Below are 25,100 nucleotides of genomic sequence, written 5' to 3' on the forward strand. Positions count from 1 at the left end.
CTCCCTACAGCCTACATGGTGGTGCCAAATTGCATGAGAAGGGCGTGTCTTAGGATACACAGTTCTCTCCCCGTCTCCCATTGGCCGTCTTAAGCCACTCTCCATGTAGCATGCTTGTTTCTGTAGATCCCATGCTTGAATTCTCATTGTATAGGTCCCCTGGTTCCTAACTTGGCCTCTGCTGACCCCATTGTTATTTCCGTGATTTTTCTAGGCCTCTAAAAGTTAGAGGCTGCACTGCTGCATGTGCTGGGCCAAAGGGAATGTCATTGAGGTCTGGCCTGAAAGCTGAATTTTGTGGTGCCTAAGCCAGGACCGTTATCCCTTAGTCAGAACATGGGGTGCTTAGGCCTCCTTTACATCATTCAAACCCAGTGAGACAGAGGCTGGTACAAGCACTAGGGTTTCACCCAGTGCCCTTCTCAGGTAAAATGGCAGGAGGTGATTAGGAAAGGTTAAGACTTGGAACCAGAATACCTGGTTAGCTGCCCTGAAGCATAGAAGAAGGCTTTTAAAGATCCTCTGGCGCTTCTGGTAAGAAGAGGGGTTTGCTTAGTTGATTATATGAGTTGATGTACCCCCTGGAAGACATCTCACGTTGGACTGTTACTTTTGCCCCAGGAAGCCACGACAAAGAGGGAAATAGGGAGCGAGTGAAATTGATTTTGTTATTGAATATTAAAATCAACCTGCTTACAAGCAAAATTAAATGGGACACTAGCTTGGCAACAGGATAGAAAAGGTGTACGTCAGCCCTTTCACCTAAAGGTCACTAGGTTAGTGGGGTACTCTTGGCCAACATCTCCCCTCCTTTCAGCATTTGTGCAACTCACCATGTGCTAGTTAGTTGCCACTGTCCTCTCCAGAGAGGGCTACGTATCAGTGCATGAGTAATTCGTGAAAGGAACTTTTAGGCTTGACAAATGCAGCATTTCAATGTAAACATACAACCCAACACCTCCCTTTGTCCAATTTATTTCCTATGAACTGTGCAGTAAATGGCCAAGTGAAGCAGTGATGCTCTGGAATATCACTCAAAAGTAGGAGAGGTTTTCACCCTTTTATTTGTAACAATCCGCACGTACATCCTCAAAGTAGCACCCAAACATTACTGCATAAATTCTCCCTGTGCCCTCTGTGAGAGGGTGTGATCGCCTGCTTACACTGGGGGAAACTGAGGCACGGAGCGGTGAAATGATTTGGCTGACATCACACAGGACCTAAGTCTCTACCCACCTTCCTGTCAATTGGGAATCACCCTAGTGGTGTCAAGTAAGGGTGAAAATGAATAGAGAACTGGGCACAGAATCACACAGGGACTAGAACCCAGGAGTCCAGATTCCCAGGCTTGTGCTCAGAATAGTAGCTTACCCCTCCCTGTCTCAGTCACCTTATGACTATACTGTACTTCCCAGACACAGTGTCGGACTATATGTATAATTGCTGCCCAGTTTATTGAAGGCAAAATGTAAAAATAGCCGTGACTAGAGCCCAAGTGTCTGGTTAAGCAGCCCTATTGGGCTTGTGGACAGAATAGACTCCTAGGTCCAGATTCTCAAAGGTATTTGGGTGCTGAACTCCCATTGATTTCAGTGGAAGTGAGGAAACAAAATCCCTTTTAGGGCCTGGGTGCGCTCTTGAAGGCTGTGGAGAAGGGGTGGGCCTTCGCTGTTGTGCTTGTATACACTGCCCGAGTCACAAGGGTTTCAAACAGCCGGCTTGGGCGACACAGCGAGCCCCTCGGCCCCTTGCTGAGTGCTTCAGCAAACCGTGAAATAAGGGAGGAGGGGAATGAATTGCACTGCTTTCTTTTGGAGTAGCAGGAAGGGTTACATTCTATATTTCAGCACTCCCATGACCCATCCCGCTCTGTACCAGGGACATGGCAACTAGCCATTACTCTCCTGTTCCCACATGCCCCCCTGTTGCCCCTAAATCTGGGTGGGGAACATTTTTTGGGGTCAGGAGCCGCACACACGTGAGGGGGAAAACCCCTCCCTCTATTCTACTCACACAACAGAGCCTGAGAGGGGAGAAGTGGCAGTGTCCTTCCTCATAACCTCTAGCCCAGTGGTTTGGGTACGCACCCCGAATGTGGGATGCTCTGGTTCACTGTCTGCCTCTGCCTGCCATCCTTAGGCCTCCTAATCGTATAACACTAGGAGAAGGATTCCCAGTTGTAGATCTCAAGCAGGGAGAGGCGGCCTCCCTGAAGTCTGTATGTAAGTGCCAAATTGCATGAAAAAGGTGTGAATTGGGATACACTCTTCCTTCCCCAACTCCTGTTGGCTGTTGTGAGTCATGCCTCATTCATGTAGCATGTTGGTTTTTGTGGATCCCATTCTTGAATTCTCCCCCTTTGTTGTATAAGATCCCTGGGTACCTAACTCATCACCTTCTGATTTCATTGTTTACATGATTTTCCTTGGCCCCTAAAAGTTAGAGGCTGCACTGCTGCGTGTTGTCCCACCTCAGTTCCCTTGTGGCTCTGGCCCTTGCAGACTGAAGAAGAGGGGAGGAGAGAGGGTTTCCCTTGCTGAGAAGTTTGATACCTAGAATCAAGGTCTAAACGAAGACCTGAACTGGATGGGCTGCTACGTTCCACACCCTATTGACCTAAAAAGCCGAGCACCAGGGACTTACAGCTCACTGTCTTAGCCTCATGAGATGCTCTAATTGACACAATTTTCCCCATTTTTTCCCCTTCTCTTTCCCTCCCTATTCCCTCTGTTTCTCTGCTATTTATTTGTACCCTGGACCCTTAACTCCATTCATCTGAAGAAGTGGGTTGTGCCCACAAAAGCTCATGATGCCATCTACATTTTTTGTTAGTCTCTAAGGTGCTGCAGGACTATTAGTTATTTTTTAAGTGTTCCCAGATTGTAATGTTCTCTTTAGTGTCAGGCCTACCAATCTCATCCATGTAGGGCTTACTTCACTCTTTAGTGTGAGACTGTAGGGCAAAATACACTCACTATAAACCCAAAGACAGTGGAAATATTGGTCTGAATTCTTCCTCATGCAGGTTGAAATGCCATGAAGTTTCATGAAAATGGGTTGAACAGAGGAAGCGCTCACTAGTCAAAAACAGTTGTGTATAGCGTTCAATCCAAAATGTTTCAAATGGTTCCCTTCCCAGTCACACCTGAACATTTTTTAACATTGTGATCTCCATAGAGCCATCAGTTCTACCCGAACTGGAGTGGACTAAATTCTGATTATATTCTATTTTTACTTTTTGCCTAGGAAGCCACAAGGAAGATGAAAATAGAACATTGCTGCCAGGTATTGAACAGTGACATTGATTTTGTTATTGTATATTAGTTGCTTATAAGTGGAGTTAATTGGGACAGTAGCTGGCCAAGAGGATGGAAAAGGTATACCAATCCTTTCACCTGTAGGTCACTAGGTCAACCCAGTTCAACTGATAGTGACAAAGGCCCCACAGAGGGACTTACATACCTAATCCTTAGATTTAGATGCCTAATCCCAGATCCGGGGACCACTGCAGTCTACAAAGCCCTGACCAGTTGTGGGCAGCCATGCAGGTTTCTAAGCTCACTCAGGGCTGAAGTTTTTTATTAGCAGTAAAAGTTCCCTCTGGGCCTATGTTTTTGCCCCAGACATAGGTACCTCTGCCTCTCTCTAAGCATCGAGAAGCCTGTCTGCTGTCAAAGCCCCAGTGTGACCTGAAGAGAGGTGGAGGAGCACCTTTCTAGTGTGTCAGGCCCACTCCAGTGGGGGTACGTCTAAACTACATAGCTCCGTCGACGGAGTCATGTAGATTTGTTTTTTTGGCAAAGTGAAATGAAGCTGCGATTTAAATAATCGCAGTTTCATTTAAATTTACATGGCTGCCGCACTGAGCCGACAAACAGCTGATCAGCTGTTTGCCGGCTCAGCGCGCTAGTCTGGACGTTCCCCTGCCGACATGAAAGCCTTTTATCGACATCCCCTGTAAACCTCATCCTACGGGGCATAAGGGGGATGTCGATAAAAGGCTTTCAGGTCGGCGCAGAGCATGCAGACTAGCGCGCTGAGCCGACAAACAGCTAATTAGCTGTTTGTCGGCTCAGCTCGGCAGCCATGTAAATTTAAATGAAGCCACGATTATTTAAATCACGGCTTCATTTCCCTTTGCCTATCTGTCTAATCTACACGCCTCCATCGACGGAGGCATGTAGTCTAGACACGCCCTGGGTGTGCTGTCATCATGCCTAATACCAGATAAAATGGTACCTAAGTCCCTGGCCTTCAGGAGAGAGGTTCCTGGCTGTGGATTGCTAATCAGTGATGAGCACTTGGTGAACTGCTGAATCTACTGACTAAAACATGATTTGCTGCTTTGTAACGTTTGCTAATCCTGCAGTGCCTGGGAAGCATGCTACGGAAGGAGCTAGTGTGGGTTTCTTCTTGTGAATCATCAGTGGAATTATTGACTCAGGTTATCTCCATGCATAATTATTTACTTACATATGGAAAAAACTTCATGGCTGCTCTTCAGTTTAAAGCATGTTTATTTCAGTTTAGCTTAAATTGAACAGGGACTTAGGAGGACAAGTTTAAACTAAATCAAAGTAAGTGTGTCCACACTTGGGTTGGAATCAGTTTAACCAACGTTGATTGGTTAACTAGTTTGTTTGTAGACAGAAGTACATCTTGTATTACACAGAGATTAATGGGGGCACTATGTTTATTACCAGTGATGGTATATGAGATAACTTGAACCCAGCTTTAGGCCTCAGTTTCTAGGGAAAGTTCCCTATAAAGGGAAAATATTTCTCCGAAGGCAGAGTAATTAAACAGGAATTCCATGGTGCTGTTTTTACAGTAATAAAGTGGAATAGAGCCCAGTGTAAGAGATCTCATGGCACTTTCTAAAAGAGCCAGGGCAGCCAGGATCCAGGAGTCAGAAACTGAGCAGGGCTGAGAACAAAGCAGGCCAGGAGCAATTCCAACTGCAGGCATAGGCATTAAGCAGCCTGCAGGGTTTCAGAATTCCCCTGCTGGTTCCTCACAGCCAGTCAGGCAGTGCCTCTGTAGCCCATCCATTGGGCAGTATTTGAATTTCTCCCGAGTGGCTGCACAAGTGCTCATCTTACAGGGAACACTGGTCCCTGGCTCAGCAGTAAGCCCTCATTCCCGAGAAGGCGTTTCCTAGATGCCCCCCTCAAAATTTCCCTTCCTTACTCCACCGTTTTACAACTTGCCATATGCTGGTGAGTCGCTGCCGTTCACCCCAGAGGTGGCTGCGTTTCCACACAGAGATCCTTTGTGAAGCTGATGAGTTCATTAGTCCAAAATGATAAACAATTCACAGCAAATGGCCTGGAAGAAATTTTTTATTCCTTTTAAAGTGTATAGTGTTATGGACATCAGTTTATAGAATTCTCTCTCCCCTTCATAGAGGTAGAGAAGAACTCCCAGGAATCGAAAGCAGTGACCACAAACGACCCTTCTGGTAATCAAGAGAATCCAGGTATGTGGCTACCACACTGGGACCAGAATTAAGTGGGGAAAGTGAGGCGCGTGTGCTGCATAGCACTGACTAGCTGCATGTCAAGGAGGCAGAGGTGCTTGGCTGTACAGTGACCAGTGCAGGGAAATGGTGGTGAATGTTGGGAGGGGATGAGGTGTCCATTGTGCAGACAGGAAGGTAGGAGAGTAACACTGTCACAGGAGTAAGGGGAAGGACAGAGGCTTTGACTGGAGAGTAGCTTGTTGGCAGGGGAAATAAAGGGATTGTGATGTTTGCTAATTAGCTGGAAGTGAAGCTGGGGGGTGTGACCTGACGGCTGATTTCCTCCAAAAGGAGCAATAAAAACAATGCTCAGTGGAGCTCCTAGAGTACAACTTCAGAATTTCTTGATTCTCCAGCCGGCTGTGGCTCGTCTTGTCTGCTCTGGAGTAATGACTCGGTTACTTGCTGATGTGTGCCCTGGGCGTTACTAGAGTTCTACTGCCCTGCCCATCAGCCTTTTCCCCCTTCTATTTGTAACAATCAGCGCGTACACCCTCAAAGCAGCACCGAAACATTACTGCATAAATGCTCCCTGTGCCCTCTGTGAGAGGGTGTGATCTCCTAGTTACAGGGGGGGAAACTGAGGCACGGAGAGGTGATTTGATTTGGCTGACACCACACGGGCCCTAAGTCTCTATTCTCATTCCTGTCAATTGGGAATCACCCTAGTGGTGTCGAGTAAGGGTGAAAATGAATAGAGAACCGGGCACAGAATCACACAGGGACTAGAACCCAGGAGTCCAGATTCCCAGGCTTGTGCTCAGAATAGTAGCTTACCCCTCCCTGTCTCAGTCACCTTTTGACTATACTGTACTTCCCAGACACAGTGTCGGACTAGATCAGTGTTTCTCAACCTTTTTGTATAAAGTATCCCTTTTAAAAATTAAATAAATTATAAGTACTCCCAATACCTACAGTTTTCAGACACCCCTTTTTTTCCTACCATTGCAACACATTTGTTTAAACAACTAAATCGTAGCCGGGCGGGTGATGAAATTTTTGAGTGTAAAAGGTTTAAAAAAAAAAAGTGCTGTAAAGCTTAAAACAAAATTTCAGTTTTCTCCAAATTTCAGTTGTGGTGACGTACCCCCCAGACTTCTCTCGAGTATCCCTAAGCGTACTTGTACCACTGGTTGAGAAACACTGGACTAGATGTATAATTACTCCCAAGAAGATTTCGGCAAAATGTAAAAATAGCCGTGACTAGAGCCTAAGTGTCTGGTTAAATAGCCCTATTGGACCCCCAGACAGAATAGACTCGTAGGCCCAGATTCTCAAAGGGTACGTCTACACTTGCAGCCCATTTCGAAATAGGGCTGCAAATGTAGGCATTCGGAATTGCAATTCAAGCCCGGGATTTAAATATCCCACGCTTGATTTGCATCTTCCCAGCCGGGAGTCAGTTTTTGAAATTTACAAGCCCGAAGTAACTGCCCGCGTCAACACACGTCCGTGAAACAGGCATTCGAAATAAAGCTCTTGTTTGAACTACCTGTTATTCCTCCTGCAATGAGGTTTAACAGGTAGTTCGAACTAGGGCTTTATTTCGAACGCCCGTTTCACTGCTGCATGTAGACGCGGGCAGTTACTTCAGGCTTGTAAATTTCACAAAAAAAATGGCACCCGGCTGGGAAGATGCAAATCAAGCGTGGGATATTTAAATCCCAGGCTTGAACTGCAATTCTGAATGCCTACATTTGCAGCCCTATTCCGAAATAGGCTGCAGGTGTAGACATACCCAAAGCTATTTGGGTACCGAACTCCCATTGATTTCAGTGGAAGTAAGGAGAGTAAATCCCTTTCAGGGCCTGGGCCTGGGTGCGCTCTTGAAGGCTGTGGAGAAGGGGTGGGCCTTCGCTGTTGTGCTTGTATACACTGTCCGAGTCACAAGGGTTTCAAACAGCTGACTTGGGCGACACAGCGAGCCCCTCGGCCCCTTGCTGAGTGCTGCAGCAAACCCTGAAATAAGGGAGGAGGGGGAAAAAGTGCACTGCTTACTTTTGGAGTAGCAGGGAGGGTTACGTTCTATGTTTCAGCACTCCCATGACCCATCCCGCTCTGTACCAGGGACATGCCATTACTCCCCTGTTCCCATATGCTCCTTTCATAGTTTAGGAAAGAATGCTACCCCTAAATCTTGGGGGGGGGGGGGGGGGGGGGGGGACTTTTTTTGGGTCGGGAGCCACTGACCCACAGAAAAATTACACAAGTGAGGGGGAAAAAACCCTCCACTCATTTCTTCTCATACACCAGAGCCTGGGGGTGGGGGCAGACTTATAGACTTGTTCCAGCCCTGCAGTTGTGCAGCGGGCGGAGCGGTGGTGGCTGGAGCATCAGCACTGGCTCCCCAATAATGGGGGGGGTCGTGGAACCTTGAGGGCCAGATCCAGTCAAACCGGGGACCGGATTTAACCTCTGGGCCTGAGGTTCCCCACCCCTGCCTTACCTGATGACCATGAATGATGTGTGTAACAGTTGGTGCTAACTTACTTGCTTGCATTTTATTTTTCAGACTCTGAAAATACCAAGGATCCAGGTATGGAAAACCACACAGGAGTGTTTTAGACCCCTTCAGGGTCACATACGGGTGAAGTATGTTACATTGCTAGCGCTGGCCCCCAGCGAATGCTCCAAGCGTTCCTGAATGCTCAAGACTGTATTTGTGACACCTGAACAAAGCTCCTCGCATTCTAGTACTCACTCTTGTGACTTTCAGTGGTCAATGCTGTCTCATCGGGGATATCTCAAAGGAAGCCCTACGTGTTAGATCTGAGAATGGCAGATGAACACAAATATCCATGAAAAGGCTGGGATTGGTTGGCAAGGGAACAGGTATCTTCAATAAAGAGTCAGGTTTACTCCGTCCACTCCTAAGTCTCCTGTTCCCTCTCTAACCGGAGGAAGGCTTTGGGCCAGATTCGCTAAGGAGCTTAGGTGCCTGCCTGTAACTGGAATTTTGGCACCTAAATCCTGTTTAGAGGTGCCACTGCCTCTGAACAAGCCTAGCTCCACACGGAGAAGGGTGGGGGGGAGAAGTGGCAGTGTCCTTCCTCATAACCTCTAGCCCAGTGGTTTGGGTACACACCCCGAATGTGGGATGCTCTGGTTCACTGTCTGCCTCTGCCTGCCATCCTTAGGCCTCCTAATCGTATAACACTAGGAGAAGGATTCCCAGTTGTAGATCTCAAGCAGGGAGAGGCGGCCTCCCTGAAGTTTGTATGTAAGTGCCAAATTGCATGAAAAAGGTGTGAATTGGGATACACTCTTCCTTCCCCAACTCCTGTTGGCTGTTGTGAGTCATGCCTCACACATGTAGCATGTTGGTTTTTGTGGATCCCATTCTTGAATTCTTCCCCTTTGTTGTATAAGATCCCTGGGTGCCTAACGTATCACCTTCTGATTTCATTGTTTTCATGATTTTCCTTAGCCCCTAAAAGTTAGAGGCTGCACTGCTGCGTGTTGTCCCACCTCAGTTCCCTTGTGGCTCTGGCCCTTGCAGACTGAAGAAGAGGGGAGGAGAGAGGGTTTCCCATTGATGAGAAGTTTGATACCTGGAATCAAGGTCTAAACAAAGATCTGAACTGGATGGGCTGCTACGTTCCACACTCTATTGACCTAAAAAGCCAAGCACCAGGGACTTACAGCTCACTCTCTTAGCCTCATTAGATGCTCTAATTGACACAATTTTCCCCATTTTTTCCCTTCTCTTTCCCTCCCTATCCCCTCTGTTTCTCTGCTATTTATTTGTACCCTGGACCCTTAACTCCATTCATCTGAAGAAGTGGGTTGTGCCCACAAAAGCTCATGATGCCATCTACATTTTTTGTTAGTCTCTAAGGTGCTGCAGGACTATTAGTTATTTTTAAGTGTTCCCAGATTGTAATGTTCTCTTTAGTGTCAGGCCTACCAATCTCATCCATGTAGGGCTTACTTCACTCTTAAGTGTGAGACTGTAGGGCAAAATGCACTCACTATAAACCCAAAGACCCAAAGTGGAAATATTGGTCTGAATTCTTCCTCATGCAGATTGAAATGCCATGAAGTTTCATGAAAATGGGTTGAACAGAGGAAGCGCTCACTAGTCAAAAACAGTTGTGTATAGCGTTCAATCCAAAATGTTTCAAATGGTTCCCTTCCCAGTCACACCTGAACTTTTTTTAACATTGTGATCTCCATAGAGCCATCAGTTCTACCCGAACTGGAGTGGACTAAATTCTGATTATATTCGATTTTTACTTTTTGCCTAGGAAGCCACAAAGAAGATGAAAATAGAGCATTGCTGTCAGCTATTGAACAGTGACATTGATTTTGTTATTTTATATAAGTTGCTTATAAGTGGAGTTAATTGGGACACTAGCTGGCCAAGAGGATGGAAAAGGTATACCAATCCTTTCACCTGTAGGTCACTAGGTCAACCCAGTTCATCTGATAGTGACAAAGGCCCCACAGAGGGACTTACATACCTAATTCTTAGATTTAGATGCCTAATCCCAGATCCGGGAACCACTGCAGTCCACAAAGCCCTGACCAGTTGTGGGCAGCCATGCAGGTTTCTAAGCTCACTCAGGGCTGAAGTTTTTTATTAGCAGTAAAAGTTCCCTCTGGGCCTATGTTTTTGCCCCAGACATAGGTACCTCTGCCTCTCTGTAAGCATCCAAAAGCCTGTCTGCTGTCAAAGCCCCAGTGTGACCTGAAGAGAGGTGGAGGAGCACCTTTCCAGTGTGTCAGGCCCACTTCAGTGGGTGTGCTGTCATCATGCCTAATACCAGATAAAATGGTACCTAAGTCCCCTGCGTTCAGGAGAGAGGTTCTTGGCTGTGGATTGCTAATCAGTGATGAGCACTTGGTGAACTGCTGAATCTACTGACTAAAACATGGTTTCCTGCTTTGTAACATTTGCTAATCCTGCAGTGCCTGGGAAGCATGCTAAGGAAGGAGCTAGTGTGGGTTTCTGCTTGTGAATCATCTGTGGAATTATTGACTCAGGTCATCTCCATGCATAATTATTTACTTACATATGGAAAAAACTTCATGGCTGCTCTTCAGTTTAAAGCATGTTTATTTCAGTTTAGCTTAAATTGAACAGGGACTTAAGAGGACAGGTTTAAACTAAATCAAAGTAAGTGTGTCCACATGTGGGTTGGAATCAGTTTAAGCAATGTTGATTGGTTAACTAGTTTGTTTGTGGACAGAAGTACATCTTGTATTACACAGAGATTAATGGGGGTACTATGTTTATTACCAGTGATGGTATATGATATAATTTGAACCCAGCTTTAGGCCTCAGTTTCTAGGGAAAGTTCCCTATAAAGGGAAAATATTTCTCCGAAGGCAGAGTAATTAAACAGGAATTCCATGGTGCTGTTTTTACAGTAATAAAGTGGAATAGAGCCCAGTATAAGAGATCTCATGGCACTTTCTAAAAGAGCCAGGGCAGCCAGGATCCAGGAGTCAGAAACTGAGCAGGGCTGAGAACAAAGCAGGCCAGGAGCAATTCCAACTGCAGGCATAGGCATTAAGCAGCCTGCAGGGTTTCAGAATTCTCCTGCTGGTTCCTCACAGCCAGTCAGGCAGTGCCTCTGTAGCCCATCCATTGGGCAGTATTTGAATTTCTCCCGAGTGGCTGCACAAGTGCTCATCTTACAGGGAACATTGGTCCCTGGTTCAGCAGTAAGCCCTCGTTCCCGAGAAGGTGTTTCCTAGATGCCCCCCTCAAAATTTCCCTTCCTTACTCCACCGTTTTACAACTTGCCATATGCTGGTGAGTCGCTGCCGTTCACCCCAGAGGTGGCTGCGTTTCCACACAGAGATCCTTTGTGAAGCTCTTTGGGGGCTCTCGGGCAGGAAAGTTGTAAAATAGGAACATTTTAACAGCTGCTTTTAGCCATATAATTTCATCTGAACTGCACAGAGAACATCCAAGTCAATCATTGATTGTTGGGGGCAGTTGTTGGAGACGGATAAGCACCTGGGAGAAGCTGATGGGTTCATTAGTCCCAAATGATAAACAATCTACAGCAAATGGCCTGGAAGAATTTTTTTATTCCTTTTAAAGTGTATAGTGTTATGGACATCAGTTTATAGAATTCTCTCTCCCCTTCATAGAGGAAGAGAAGAACTCACAGGAATTGAAAGCAGTGACCACAAACGACCCTCCTGGTAATCAAGAGAATCCAGGTATGTGGCTACCACACTGGGACCAGAATTAAGTGGGGAAAGTGAGGCGCGTGTGCTGCATAGCACTGACTAGCTGCATGTCAAGGAGGCAGAGGTGCTTGGCTGTACAGTGACCAGTGCAGGGAAATGGTGGTGAATGTTGGGAGGGGATGAGGTGTCCATTGTGCAGACAGGAAGGTAGGAGAGTGACACTGTCACAGGAGTAAGGGGAAGGACAGAGGCTCTGACTGGAGAGTAGCTTGTTGGCAGGGGAAATAAAGGGATTGTGATGTTTGCTAATTAGCTGGAAGTGAAGCTATGGGGTGTGACCTGAAGGCTGATTTTCTCCAAAAGGAGAAATAAAAACAATGCTCAGTGGAGCTCCTAGAGTACAACCTGTAAAAAGTGTAAAAAGTTTAAAAAAAAAAAAAAGTGCTGTAAAGCTTAAAACAAAAATTCAGTTTTCTCCAAATTTCAGTTGTGGTGACGTACCCCCCAGACTTCTCTCGAGTATCCCTAAGCGTACTTGTACCACTGGTCGAGAAACACTGGACTAGATGTATAATTACTCCCAAGAAGATTTCGGCAAAATGTAAAAATAGCCGTGACTAGAGCCTAAGTGTCTGGTTAAGCAGCCCTATTGGACCCCCAGACAGAATAGACTCGTAGGCCCAGATTCTGAAAGGGTACGTCTACACTTGCAGCCTATTTCGAACTAGGGCTGCAAATGTAGGCATTCGGAATTGCAATTCAAGCCTGGGATTTAAATATCCCGCGCTTGATTTGCATCTTCCCAGCCGGGCGCCGTTTTTTGAAATTTACAAGCCCGAAGTAACTGCCCGTGTCTACACGCGGCAGTGAAACGGGCGTTCGAAATAAAGCCCTATTTCGAACTACCTGTTAAACCTCATTGCAGGAGGAATAACAGGAAGTTCGAACTAGGGCTTTATTTCGAACGCTCGTTTCACTGCAGTGTGTAGACGCGGGCAGTTACTTCGGGCTCGTAAATTTCAAAAAACGGCGCCCGGCTGGGAAGATGCAAATCAAGCGCGGGATATTTAAATCCCGGGCTTGAACTGCAATTCCGAATGCCTACATTTGCAGCCCTATTCCGAAATAGGCTGCAGGTGTAGACATACCCAAAGCTATTTGGGTACCAAACTCCCATTGATTTCAGTGGAAGTGAGGAGACTAAATCCCTTTCAGGGCCTGGGCCTGGGTGCGCTCTTGAAGGCTGTGGAGAAGGGGTGGGCCTTCGCTGTTGTGCTTGTATACACTGCCCGAGTCACAAGGGTTTCAAACAGCTGGCTTGGGCGACACAGCGAGCCCCTCGTCCCCTTGCTGAGTGCTGCAGCAAACCGTGAAATAAGGGAGGAGGGGAAAAAGTGCACTGCTTTCTTTTGGAGTAGCAGGGAGGGTTACGTTCTATGTTTCTACATTCTATGTTTCAGCACTCCCATGACCCATCCTGCTCTGTACCAGGGACATGCCATTACTCCCTTGTTCCCACATGCTCCTTTCATAGGTTAGGAAAGACTGCTACCCCTAAATCTGGGTGGAGAACCTTTTTTGGGTCGGGGGCCACTGACCCACAGAAAAATTACACAAGTGAGGGGGAAAAACCCCTCCCCTCACTTCTTCTCATACACCAGAGCCTGGGGGCAGGGGCAGACTAGTAGACTTGTTCCAGCCCTGCAGTTGTGCAGCGGGCGGAGCGGTGGTGGCTGGAGCATCATCACTGGCTCCCCAATAATGATAGAAATGTAGCCGTCTTAGTCTGGGGTAGTTGAAGCAAAATGCAGGACAATGTAGCACTTTAAAGACTAACAAGATGGTTTATTAGATGATGAGCTTTCGTGGGCCAGACCCACTTCCTCAGATCAAATAGTGGAAGAAAGTAGTCACAACCATATATACCAAAGGATACAATTTAAAAAAATGAACAAATATGAAAAGGACAAATCACATTGCAGAACAGGACGGGGATGCGGGGGGGGTGGGGGTGGGGGAGGAAGGAAGGTAAGTGTCTGTGAATTGATGATATTAGAGGTAGGGAGAGTGGGATGTTTGTGAGTTAATGGTATTAGAGGTGATAATTGGGGAAACTATCTTGGTAATGGGTGAGATAGTTCAAATGTTTGTTAAGTCCTTGTTGGAAAGTGTCGAATTTTAACATGAATGACAGTTCAAAGGATTCCCTTTCAAGTGCAGATGTAAAAGGTCTTTGTAGCAGAATGCAGGTGGCTAAGTCATTGAGAGAGTGTCCTTTCTGGTTAAAATGGCAAGAAACTGTTTTCTCTTTGTGATCTTGTCTGATATCTGTTTTGTGGGCATTAATCCTTTGGCGAAGTGTGTGAGATGTTTGTCCAATGTACATAGCAGACGGACACTTTCGGCACATGATAGCATAGATTATATTTCTGGATGCGCAGGAATATGTGTTCTTGATCTTATAACTCACTTGGTTAGGTCCAATAATATAACTCACTTGGTTAGGTCCTCTGAACTGTCATTCATGTTAAAATTCGACACTTTCCAACAAGGACTTAACAAACATTTGAACTATCTCACCCATTACCAAGACAGTTTCCCCAATTATCACCTCTAATACCATTAACTCACAAACATCCCACTCTCCCTACCTCTAATATCATCAATTCACAGACACTTACCTTCCTTCCTCCCCCCCCCCCCCCCCCCCGCATGCCCCTTCTGTTCTGCAATGTGATTTGTCCTTTTCATATTTGTTCATTTTTTTTAATTGTATCCTTTGGTATATATGGTTGTGACTACTTTCTTCCACTATTTGATCTGAGGAAGTGGGTCTGGCCCACGAAAGCTCATCATCTAATAAACCATCTTGTTAGTCTTTAAAGTGCTACATTGTCCCCAATAATGGGGAGGGACCCTGAACCTTGGGGGCCAGGTCCAGTCAAACCGGGGACCGGATTTAACCCCTGGGCCTGAGGTTCCCCACCCCTGCCTTACCTGATGACCATGAATGATGTGTGTAACAGTTGGTGCTAACTTACTCGCTTGCATTTTATTTTTCAGACTCTGAAAATACCAAGGATCCAGGTATGGAAAACCACACAGGAGTGTTTTAGACCCCTACAGGGTCACATTCGGGTGAAGTATGTTACATTGCTAGAGCTGGCCCCCAGCGAATGCTCCAAGTGTTCCTGAATGCTCAAGACTGTATTTGTGACACCTGCACAAAGCTCCTCGCATTCTAGTACTCACTCTTGTGACTTTCAGTGGTCAATGCTGTCTCATCGGGGATATCTCAAAGGAGGCCCTACGTGTTAGATCTGAGAATGGCAGATGAACACAAATATCCGTGAAAAGGCTGGGATTGGTTGGCAGGATGTGTGGTAGCACATCAGTGGCTGTAGATCAAGTGGTTAATATATCTAATTATCCTGGGCTTTTCAGGTTCCAATTCCAGAGTAATTCATGAATCAGGTGTGGCATTCACTAAAAGTGGCATCTTTCCATGAATAGGTTGCGTTTCTCTGTTAGGCTGGCTCAGTTTGGTTACAGTGTTGCTCTTGCTCTAAAGATTGCTGATTGAAAACCTGCTTTGGGAAAAGGGTGTAGAGTGATGTGATATTAGGACATGAGAGCTTTATGCCATAATGTTTTAGTGAATACAAACAACAACGGATTTTAAAACAGTCTGGAAAACCCCACTTTCTAACGACCAGGTTTTAACAGTAGTGCCACAATCCTACTAGTTCTTCCCCCTGAATTTGCAATGTAAATTAACATGTGGAATTAAAAAAAAGTCAGGCCCCTATCATACCATATAAAGCTGAGAGAAAAGGGCACAAATGTATGTTATGCACTCTGGAAAGTAATCCTCTTTTAAAAGTTACAAACCCCCACATAATAACAATAGTGGACTTTCGTTGCAGTTTTTTTCTCTCACTTCTGACAGCTTGTGAATTCAGTGCAATTACTGAAGATTCTCTTGTTTCCAGATGAATCAAAAGGAGAAGGGTAGGCTGCTTATCAATGAAGGAACAGTCATTCTTTCTCCACACCAATCATCTGGGTTTCAGCAAGAGTGGAGCTATGGGAATGAGAGGAGCTCTGAGGGTGGTTGTTTTTTTTAAAAGAGCAATCTGTCATAGAGGTTGGGTGCTTCCTAGCGCAGCATTCCAAAGGGTTAATAAAAACACTGTGAAACTCTGTGGCCCCTTCGCTTAGGCTCAGATGAGGCAGGCAGCGTATATGGGAATCTGTGCACACGACTGGGAAACAGGAGACCTGGGTTCTATTCCTGACTGCTGCTCACTCACTGTGTAAGCTTCTTAGACAGGTTGCACTTTTGTGTTGTGCCTCATGCTTCCAGTCTGCAAATAATAAAATGATTTTTATGAAATGCTTGGAGACCCTCCAGTGAAAAAGGAAATAGAAAAATAAAGAATTATTATGATATATCCTGGTTCCAAGTCCACTGCTGCACTATCCCTTTTCTTCGGGTACATTATGGTGCAGCTGGAGGTGTAATTCCCGGCTCAGATAGACATGCCGGCACTTGTATGATCAGTTTAACTAGCTAAAAGTAGAGTGCACCTGCAGTAGCCTGGGCAGTGGCATGAGCTTCCTGACTGCAATGCTCTCTGAGAGCCTGCTTAACCCATCTCTCTGCCTACACGGTCACAGCTGCACCGCTGTTTTAGTATACTAGGTTAGTCGGTGCTCTGGAACCTGATCAAATCGACCAGAGCTGGAAAAATAGCCTCCCAACTCCACCGGAGGCTTCACCTTACAAGTTTTATCTCCTCTTCCCCGCACTGAGTGATAGCTTGAGAACCTGGCTGGCAAGAGGGGTGCTAGTGAGGTTGGTGAAAGTTGTCTGGCAAACTTAAAAAAGCATATTTATTTTCTTTGAATTTTGCAAAGCATGAATCATAACCCCAATCTAATTCAGGTACCATATGGAATCACCTAAATATAAGGTATGCTAGTTTTCCAGTACCATCTCCTCTCTACAGTGCTGCCATCATACAGCCGCTGCCCGAGTTACGACCACCTCCACTTACGACCATCCACACTTATGACCAAAGCGGTCGTAAATGCGGATCCGAGTTATGAACAGCGATCCGCGCTTACGAACAGCACGGTTGCCATGTAACTCTATGGGATCCGAGTTACGAACACTTCAAGTTACAGACCAAGTGTTGGTCCGTAACTTGTTTGTAACTCGGGGAGCGGCTTGTACATACACTTTGACACCCTCTGGGCCTGATATTTATTTTTCTTTTCAGATGTGCTGAGCATCTCAGCTCCCATTAAATGTTGCTGGAGTTGTTGGTAATCAGCACTTTTGAAAATCCAGCTCTCTTTGGGAACCTAAAAATTGAGGCATCTAAATTCAGGGACCGCTTTTTAAAATGTAAGCCAGAGTGATTTGCCAAAAGCTTTGGAGGGGTAGCCAAGTTAGCCTGTAACTGGAAAAACTTAAACAACGAATAGTCTAGCAGAAATGGGTTGTACCCTCGGAAGCTCATGATGCCATCTCCATGTTTTGTTAGTCTTTAAGGTGCTGCTAGACTGTGATTTGCCAAAGTTACACATGAAATCTGTGACAGAGTCTGAAACAGAATCCAGATTTCTTGACACCCTCAACCACAAAACTCTTTCCTCTTTTGGTATTGGATCCCAGTTCCTTAACATACATTGAATGGTACATCTGACTGTACAAACTAAGTAACAAGAAAATATAACAAGCACCTAAAACGTATGAAACTCTTTAAAAGCAATAGGCCAGATCTCAGTTCTGTTGAACTCATCTGTAAGCATCTGGCCCAGCTGCTGACATCCTGCCCTTAATAGTAGGATCTGCACCTGGAGGCATGGTGGAGACCAATTGTATGTTCCAGGAACTATGCTGCCAGTGCAGTGCACAGTGGTTGAGGTTTTGGTCGTGCATTATCTTGCATGTTTTTATGTTCCTTTAGGGGCTGTTCCAACTCTTGGTAAAGCCATTGAAGAGATTCCTGCTGCCACCAGTGGTAGTTGGATGGGTCCTCAAAGAGGGGCAGTTGGAATCTCCTGGCTCTGTGACTCTTGTTAAACTAGTCACATGCTTTTTGTTATGTGGAGCTGGTTTTCAAGAGCCTCCTTCAAAGTCTCAGCTCCTTTTCCTTGGGGAACAGTAGCCCCCTTCACCTTTCCTGAATGCCGGCCTCTTCAGTCAGTGTCTTACCACTGGGCATCACCTCTGATGGACGTGGGTTTTGTACAGTCAGGCTCAGTGAATGTACAGCACTAATGAGTCTGGGCTGATGAATTTTCTGTCCTGCCTTTCCACTCAATGCAAGTGAGCTATGTAGCAGTGCACCGAGAGAGAGACATCTCACGCAACACAAAATTGCTCATTAAGGGTGCTACTAAACTGGGTTGCCATGGGATGCTATCCCATCTGCTACATTTTTTTATCCCTTTTTACCTAGGAGATCCTGAGAAAAGAACTTACCTGGAATTTGGGCAAGGTGACTAGGCCGCAGGTATGCAGTGACAAAACCAAACGCTTTGCTAAATACGAGAGGAAAGCGAATGGATACCTCCTGGGTGCGTGACTGGGGAAGTTCACAGGAGCACGCTGCTGCTTTGCCATTCTTTCTGTTACATCAGCTAGTGAGGAACTTCAGTCATGAGCCAGAAATGCTACAGTTACTGTGGGAGTACAATAGAGGCACTCGTATGTGGTTTAACAAGGATCTCTGGCACTTGCTCACTCTTTGGCTTCCTGTTTAAGTTGGTAAAACTACAAATCGGGGTGGGACATGTGGGAGTGGGAATGTGTTTGCACAAAATCGCTTCTCAGAGTAGAGTTTGGAGGGGTGTGTGTGGGGGGGGGGGTAAAGACTGAGAGTCAGGCAAGTTTAAGACCCCCTGGAGAGCCTGGATTTTAAAGAGATCGTGTTAGACAAAAATCATAGGCCATGTTAATCTTGGGGTGTAACTGTTGACATCACTGGGTTTGCATTAGAAATTAATTTGACACTAAAACAAAACCAAAGAAATTGTCCTCACAGTGCTACTAAGAACATTTTGGAGTTTAAGGTTTTAGTAATCAATGTTCTCTTCTCCATTTATGCTGGTGGTTTGTGTTGGGCACTTTGCACCTTTTGGACAAGAAGGTCTTGTCTCTCTGAGCAAGCCTTGGTGCTTTAGCTGTAGTAGCATAGTGAGTGAGTGAGTGTGTATGTGTGTTGTGTTTGGGAAGGAGGAAGGGGATAAAACAAAACAAATCCTTCATGAGGATTCAGGTGTACCAGTGTAAAAAAGCTTGTACTGGTATAGTTTATTGTGGTTCACAAAGCAAAATAAATATTGCTGATATAAGACACCTTATCTGTGCGTAACTACATCTACACACACATGCTTATGGTACCTGAATTAGATATGGGTTTTGAATCATGCTTTGCAAAATTCCAGGAAGATAGCAGTGCAGCTGTGGTCGTGTCGGCGGAGAGACGGGTTGGCTGCCCCAAGTACGTAGGCAGGCTCTCAGACAATTGCTCATGTGGCTAGTCAGTGCTACTGCCCATGCCGCCGCAAGTGCTCTCTATTTTTATCTAGCTAAATCAATCAGAGCAAGTGCCGGCATGTCTGTCTGAGCTGGAAGAGTACACCTCTGGCTGCACCATAATGTCCCCAAAGGAAATGGATTGTACAGCAGGGCTATACAAGCCTGGAGTTCTGTGGTATGATTTTATATGGGTTTCTACCTTCACATGACACTGATAGTACATGAATGATTCCTAGAGTTCCCGGGAATCTGGGTAGGCAGGCTGTCAGAAATACACAGTTTTCTCTTCCATTTAGTGCCATCCTGGCAGTAGATGCTGGAGAAAGAGGAAGCAGTCCAAAGTAGGGATGTTAAATATCAATTAATTGAACAGTTGAGTAACCTCATGAATTCTTATTGATTAGTTGACTATTCTATTCTCCCCGGGGGTGGGGCTGGGGCCTGGCAGCCAGTGCACTCCGGCCTCACTCCCAAGGTGCCATGCCGCACTGCTGCCTCTGTATCAGAGGCAGAAGTGGGAGGTGCCAGGGAGGAGCTGGTCTGTAAGGGGGGGCAGTTTAAAACCCAGCTCCCCTCGTGGACCGGCTGCCTGTAGCCCTGAGCTGCTGCCTCTGATAAAGAGGCAGCAGCACGGAGTGGCAGTAGGTCCTGTCTGGGTGGGGTCTGAACTCCCAGACCCAGTGCAAGCCGGAATTCAGCAGGATTGCCTGCCCGCCTGGCTCCTAATACACTTTAAATGTAGAGCCATAGTGCGGGTAGGTCCTGGACCTGTTACAAGCCAGATCTGAGCTGGGCTCTTAGCAGCCTGCTAAAAAATATACTGGCAAGGGGGTGGGAGGGAAATGCTGTCCTCTATAGCAGTGGTTCCCAACTTGTGGTCCACACACACCTGGTGGTCTGCAATGGTACAGCAGGGGGTCCGTGGAAAGTTTAAAAGTAAGGATTGGGCCCACCTTTTCTTTTTCTTTTCTCCCCCAGAGAGGCGGGTCCATGAAATGTTACTAACATGACAAGGGGGTCCGTATGCTTGAAAAAGTTGGGAACCACTGATCTATAGCATTAACTGATAAGCTTTTGCTTAGTGATTAATTGGTTAATCGACTACACTCTTACATCCCTAGTCCAAAGGGAGGCTTAGGATGATAGCTCATGGGGGGGGCTAGGAAGAGATGAGAGTGAAGGTTTAGGCAGGACCGAATGCAGGCTATGGAATTTGGACTGTATTTGAGTGTAGACCAGAGGGGGATAGGATGAGAAACCTAAATTTGATGCTGATGAAGAGAGGCAGCAGTGTGAAAATCTGAGGCAGACACGTGACGTGCTCCAAGTGGCCGAAGGAGGAAGCTGATCTAAGCAGTGGCATTTTGGGTCAGCTAAAAGGGAACCCAGAGTCTGTCACTGAGCCTGATGAGTCAAGCTGAAGACTTAAGTTTTTGTGATGATGTTGGCTGTTGCCAGATCATGGGCTATTACGATATTCCGTTCTAATCAGGGTGTCTTTTTTGGCCATTGGGGTTTGCCATGATGTTTGAGCTGCATTTGGGAGCTTGGGGGTTAATTGTATTATTTGTATAGTCACTATTGTTACCTCTCACTACAGAAGAACAAATCAATAGCAGCAGCATTTGACTCTGTGCTGTTCGCAGGGTGTGAGACCTATGTCAGAACTCCTTATGGGAATGTAAGAACTGACCCCGTGTGTTGCCGCGGTAGGCAGGAGAAGTGCTTTAGGGATCCCCACCCTACCTTTTGAGTCTTGAGCAAATATCCTGACACCAGAAACACCCAGTCTGAGGTTCCCACATTGGTGTTTTTATGCTGCTCTGTCATCTTTGTGCTGGGTTCAGACTGGCCTCACCAGGACATGACAAGAGCAAACAAAGCAGCGTTGGATCTGGGATTAAAAAATTTTGCAAAGAAAATAATTTAAAATGTTCTTTCTGAAATGTTGTCCTGACTGTCTCATCTGGGTTTTTTTTTGGGGGGGAGATTCCATTCTCTAACAGTTGCAGTCCCCACCAACGCCAAACCACACGCCCACACAGTTGGATACCGTCTCAGACACAGGCTGCTTTGGAAATGTAACAAACACGGCCGGAGTAACTTCCCCTTATTCAACGTAGTGTAACTGATCTCAACAAAAAGTAGCCAGAATAACTATTGAGTTGTGCCGGCTGCTTCAGGTCTCCTGTGCTTCTAGACTCGCAGCTGGGGTCTGAGGTGGATGTAAATGGTACTCAGTTGAGGTTTAGTGTAGGAGGAATAGTGCCATGGGAGAAGAGGCACAGTCTGTACATACCAATGCCTTGGTGTATACTGTCACTCCAGGTTGCTACAGACTGGTGCACTAAGAAGGAAGTGTTGACGTAAGTGGCAGTTAAGTATGCCTTCTGAAAATCAGCCCGGTTTTAGTCAGGTGCCTATCATGTGTGGTAAATACTGTATGTATTCTGTCTTGACACCTTTTATTATCATTTCCTTCTCAGAGTTTCCTTGTCTGTAAAATTAGGATAATACTTGCCGACCTTAGGAAAGCTCTGAGATTCTCAAATGAAGGATACTCCAGAAATGCATAGTGCTACCATAGGAAAAAAAATCTCTGCAACATTAAACCTATGAGTGACATTGAGTATCAGTTGACGTTGGTAACATAAGCCAAAGATGACATCGTAAAATGCTAGAGTATCTTAGTTACTCGTATTTACCACTTGCTAGTGTTTAAAACTGCAGAGTTCTTGGGTAACTAGTAGGACATCGCAAATGAAAATAAAAATATAATTAATTTGTCTTTTATTACAGATCTTAAACTGCCAATGCAGACAGACCAGCAACACAATGGACCAAACTGATCTGCAGAGTAACAAAAGACATTGAGAGAAGAAATGAAATGAACATCTTGCAGGCATCACCCAGAAGCTCTGGAGTTTTCCCTAATAGAGATGTTATTTATTAGTTCTCAAGCTTCCATGAGTGCCCACTTTTATCTTTCCAGGGTTGATGCCCTCTTTCTTTAATGCCACCTATTTTGAGAGAGGACAGTCAAGGAGCCTGATATATTTATTCTAATATTTTCAGATGTTTACTAACAAAAGTGAATGTAGGCAGATCAAAAATGAATTGATACGAGATACAACTTCAACCATAATATTATTTACATTTAGAAAAGTATTCAGAAAGAAATGCTCGTTTTCCCCTCCTCCCTATCTGAAAGAAGAGGCTCAACAACACTGTCCATGCATAGATGAAAAAGTCAGACCTCAAAGGAGGTGGAATCAAATCTGCCACTTACTCTAGCTCAGTGGTTCTTAACCTGTGGGGTTGGCCCGCGAAAGGGTTGTGACCCAATTTTAATGGGATCACCAGGGATGGTGTTAGACTCGCAGATCGTTTCACAACAGATGAAAGTTTGGGCAAGTAATAGAACACATTGCCTCCCAGGCTGGAACTGCGTGTGCAAAGGAACAACTTAGTTTTGCCTGGAAAGTTCTCTCAGAAAGGTACCTGAATTTTCAATCCTCCAGGCTCAGCATCTGAGGCTATGTGTAGAGTGCAGGCTTTTTTAAAAAAAAATCTTCTAAAAAAACTTTTTCTGAAAGAGAGCGTCCACAGTTTTCAAAGCACATCGGAAAAAACAATCTGCTTTTTTGAAAGATAAGAGTCCACTCTGAATGGATGCTCTCTCACATTTCAGCTGTGATTACTATGGATGGAGTGGCCATCAGGGCATCTGTGGGTTTTCCTCTTTCCTCTTCTTTTGAAAGAACTCATAAGAACATAAGAATGGCTGTACTGGATCAGACCAAAGGTCCATCTAGCCCAGTATCGTGTCTGCCGACAGTGGCCGACACCAGGACGATGGTGTAGGGAAGAAGGGTTTAGATTTATCAGGAACTGGGGACACTTTTGGGAGAGGGGGAGCCGATACAGGAAGAATGGGCTCCACCTAAACCAGGGTGGAGCCAGACTGCTGGCACTAAACATTAAAAAGGCCGTAGAGCAGTTTTTAAACTAAGAGATGGGGGAAAGCTGATTGTTACGGAGATGCACGTAAATCGGGAGGGAGACTTCTCTTAGAGGAGAATCTGCTGTTAGAGATTCTCTAAGCTGTAGTCAGAAGGAGAGGAGGGGAGAGGACAAACCATGGGCCAGAGCAGACAAACAACCGCATATAAAGTAATCCAATGCAACAGGGAAGGGTGGAGAAATAAACAGTGGCAATTTTTAAAGTGCTTCTACATAAATGCTAGGAGTCTGACTAATAAGATGGGTGAACTAGAGTACCTCATATTAAAGGAGGAGATTGACATAATAGGCATCACTGAAACCTGGTGGAACGAGGAAAATCTGTGGGACACAATCATACCAGGATATAAAATATATAGAAAGGATAGAGCAGGCCGGGTGGGTGGTGGAGTGGCACTGTATGTGAAAGATAATGTGTAATCAAATGAAATAAAAATATTAAATGAATCAACATGTTCCATAGAATCGCTATAGATAGTAATTACATGCTCCAATAATTAGAAATTAGCAGTAGAGATATATTACCAACCACCTGACCAGGACAGCGATACTGACATTGAAATGCTGAGGGAGATTAGAGAGGCTACCAAAATAACTCTATAATAATGGGGGATTTTAATTATCCCCATATTGACTGGATACATGTCACCTCAGGAAGAGAAGCAGAGAGAAAATTTCCCAATGGCTTAAATGACTGCTTCTTGGAGCAGCTGGTGCAGGAACCCACAAGGGAAGAGGCAATTCTCGATTTAGTCCCGAGTGGAGCGCAGGATCAGGTCCAGGAGATAACCGTTACAGGACCGCTTGGGAATAGTGACCATAATATAATAACATTTAACATTCCTGTGGTGGGAAGAACACCTCAGCAGTCCAGCACCCTGGCATTTAATTTCAAAATGGGGAATTACACATAAACGAGGAGGTTAGTTAAACAGAAATTAAAAGGCACAATGACTAGAGCTAAATCCCTGCAAGCTGCATGGAAACTTTAAAGACACCACAATAGAAGCCCAACTTAAATGTATACCCCAAATTAAAAAACATAGCAAGAGACCTAAAAAAAGAGTCACCGTGGCTTAACCACCATGTAAAAGAAGCAGTGAGGGACAAAAAGGTATCTTTTAACAAGTGGAAGTCCAATCCTAGTGAGATAAATAGAAAGGAACATAAACACTGTCAAAGTGTAAAAATGTAATAAGAAAAGCAAAAAAAGATTTTGAGTAACAGCTAGCCAAAAACTCAAAAAGAAATAACAAAAAGTTTAAGTACATTAGAAGCAGGAAGCCTGCTAAAAAACCTGTGGGTCCCCTAGATCAGTGGTCCCCAACCTTTCGAGGTTGTTGGGCGCCAGGGGGCGTGGCCGTTCGCCTGCCGGGCGCCAGGGGGCATGGCCGTTCACCCGCCGGGCGCCAGGGGGCGTGGCCGTTCACCCGCCGGGCGCCAGGGGCGGGGACACTTGCGCCCCGGGGGCGGCCCCCCCATAGCCACATGCCCGGGGGCGGCCCCCCCATAGCTGCATGCCCAGGGCCGGCACTCTCCCCGCCAAACGCCGTGCGCCCGGGGCCGGCGCTCCCCCCGCCCAGCGCCGCGCGCCCAGGGCCAGCACTCCCCCCGCCCAGCGCCGCGCGCCCGGGGCCAGCGCTCCCCCCGCCCAGCGCCGCGCGCCCGGGGCCAGCGCTTCCCCCGCCCAGCGCCGCGCGCCCGGGGCCAGGCCAGCCCCGAGCACCTGGTGGGCGCATGGAAATGCCCCCGCGGGCGCCATGGCGCCCGCTGGCACCGTGTTGGGGACCACGGCCCTAGATGATCAAGATATAAAAGGAGCAATCAAGGATGATAAAGCCATTGTGGATAAAC

At 46.0% G+C, this 25,100-nt stretch overlaps 1 protein-coding gene across 3 annotated transcripts in view; it reads left to right on the plus strand.

Annotated features, from left to right (window-relative positions):
* The window catches only part of CD58 (CD58 molecule), a 67,327-nt gene extending 43,634 nt beyond the window's left edge, over positions 1 to 23,693 (plus strand). The window contains exons 7-13 of one of the 3 annotated variants that reach the window (XM_075905602.2): positions 3,247 to 3,285; positions 5,408 to 5,479; positions 8,034 to 8,057; positions 11,627 to 11,698; positions 14,732 to 14,755; positions 18,142 to 18,195; positions 22,023 to 23,693. In XM_075905602.2, coding sequence (XP_075761717.2) covers positions 3,247 to 3,285; positions 5,408 to 5,479; positions 8,034 to 8,057; positions 11,627 to 11,698; positions 14,732 to 14,755; positions 18,142 to 18,188 — 278 coding nt within the window. In that variant the 3' untranslated portion in view covers positions 18,189 to 18,195; positions 22,023 to 23,693. The other 2 variants (XM_075905592.2, XM_075905610.2) reach the window with 2 other exon arrangements.
* Positions 23,694 to 25,100: the final 1,407 nt, after the last annotated feature.

The sequence above is a fragment of the Pelodiscus sinensis genome, chromosome 1 (genome assembly GCF_052426305.1).
Source record: "Pelodiscus sinensis isolate ZL-2025 chromosome 1, ASM5242630v1, whole genome shotgun sequence".
NCBI classification, from domain to species: domain Eukaryota; kingdom Metazoa; phylum Chordata; order Testudines; family Trionychidae; genus Pelodiscus; species Pelodiscus sinensis.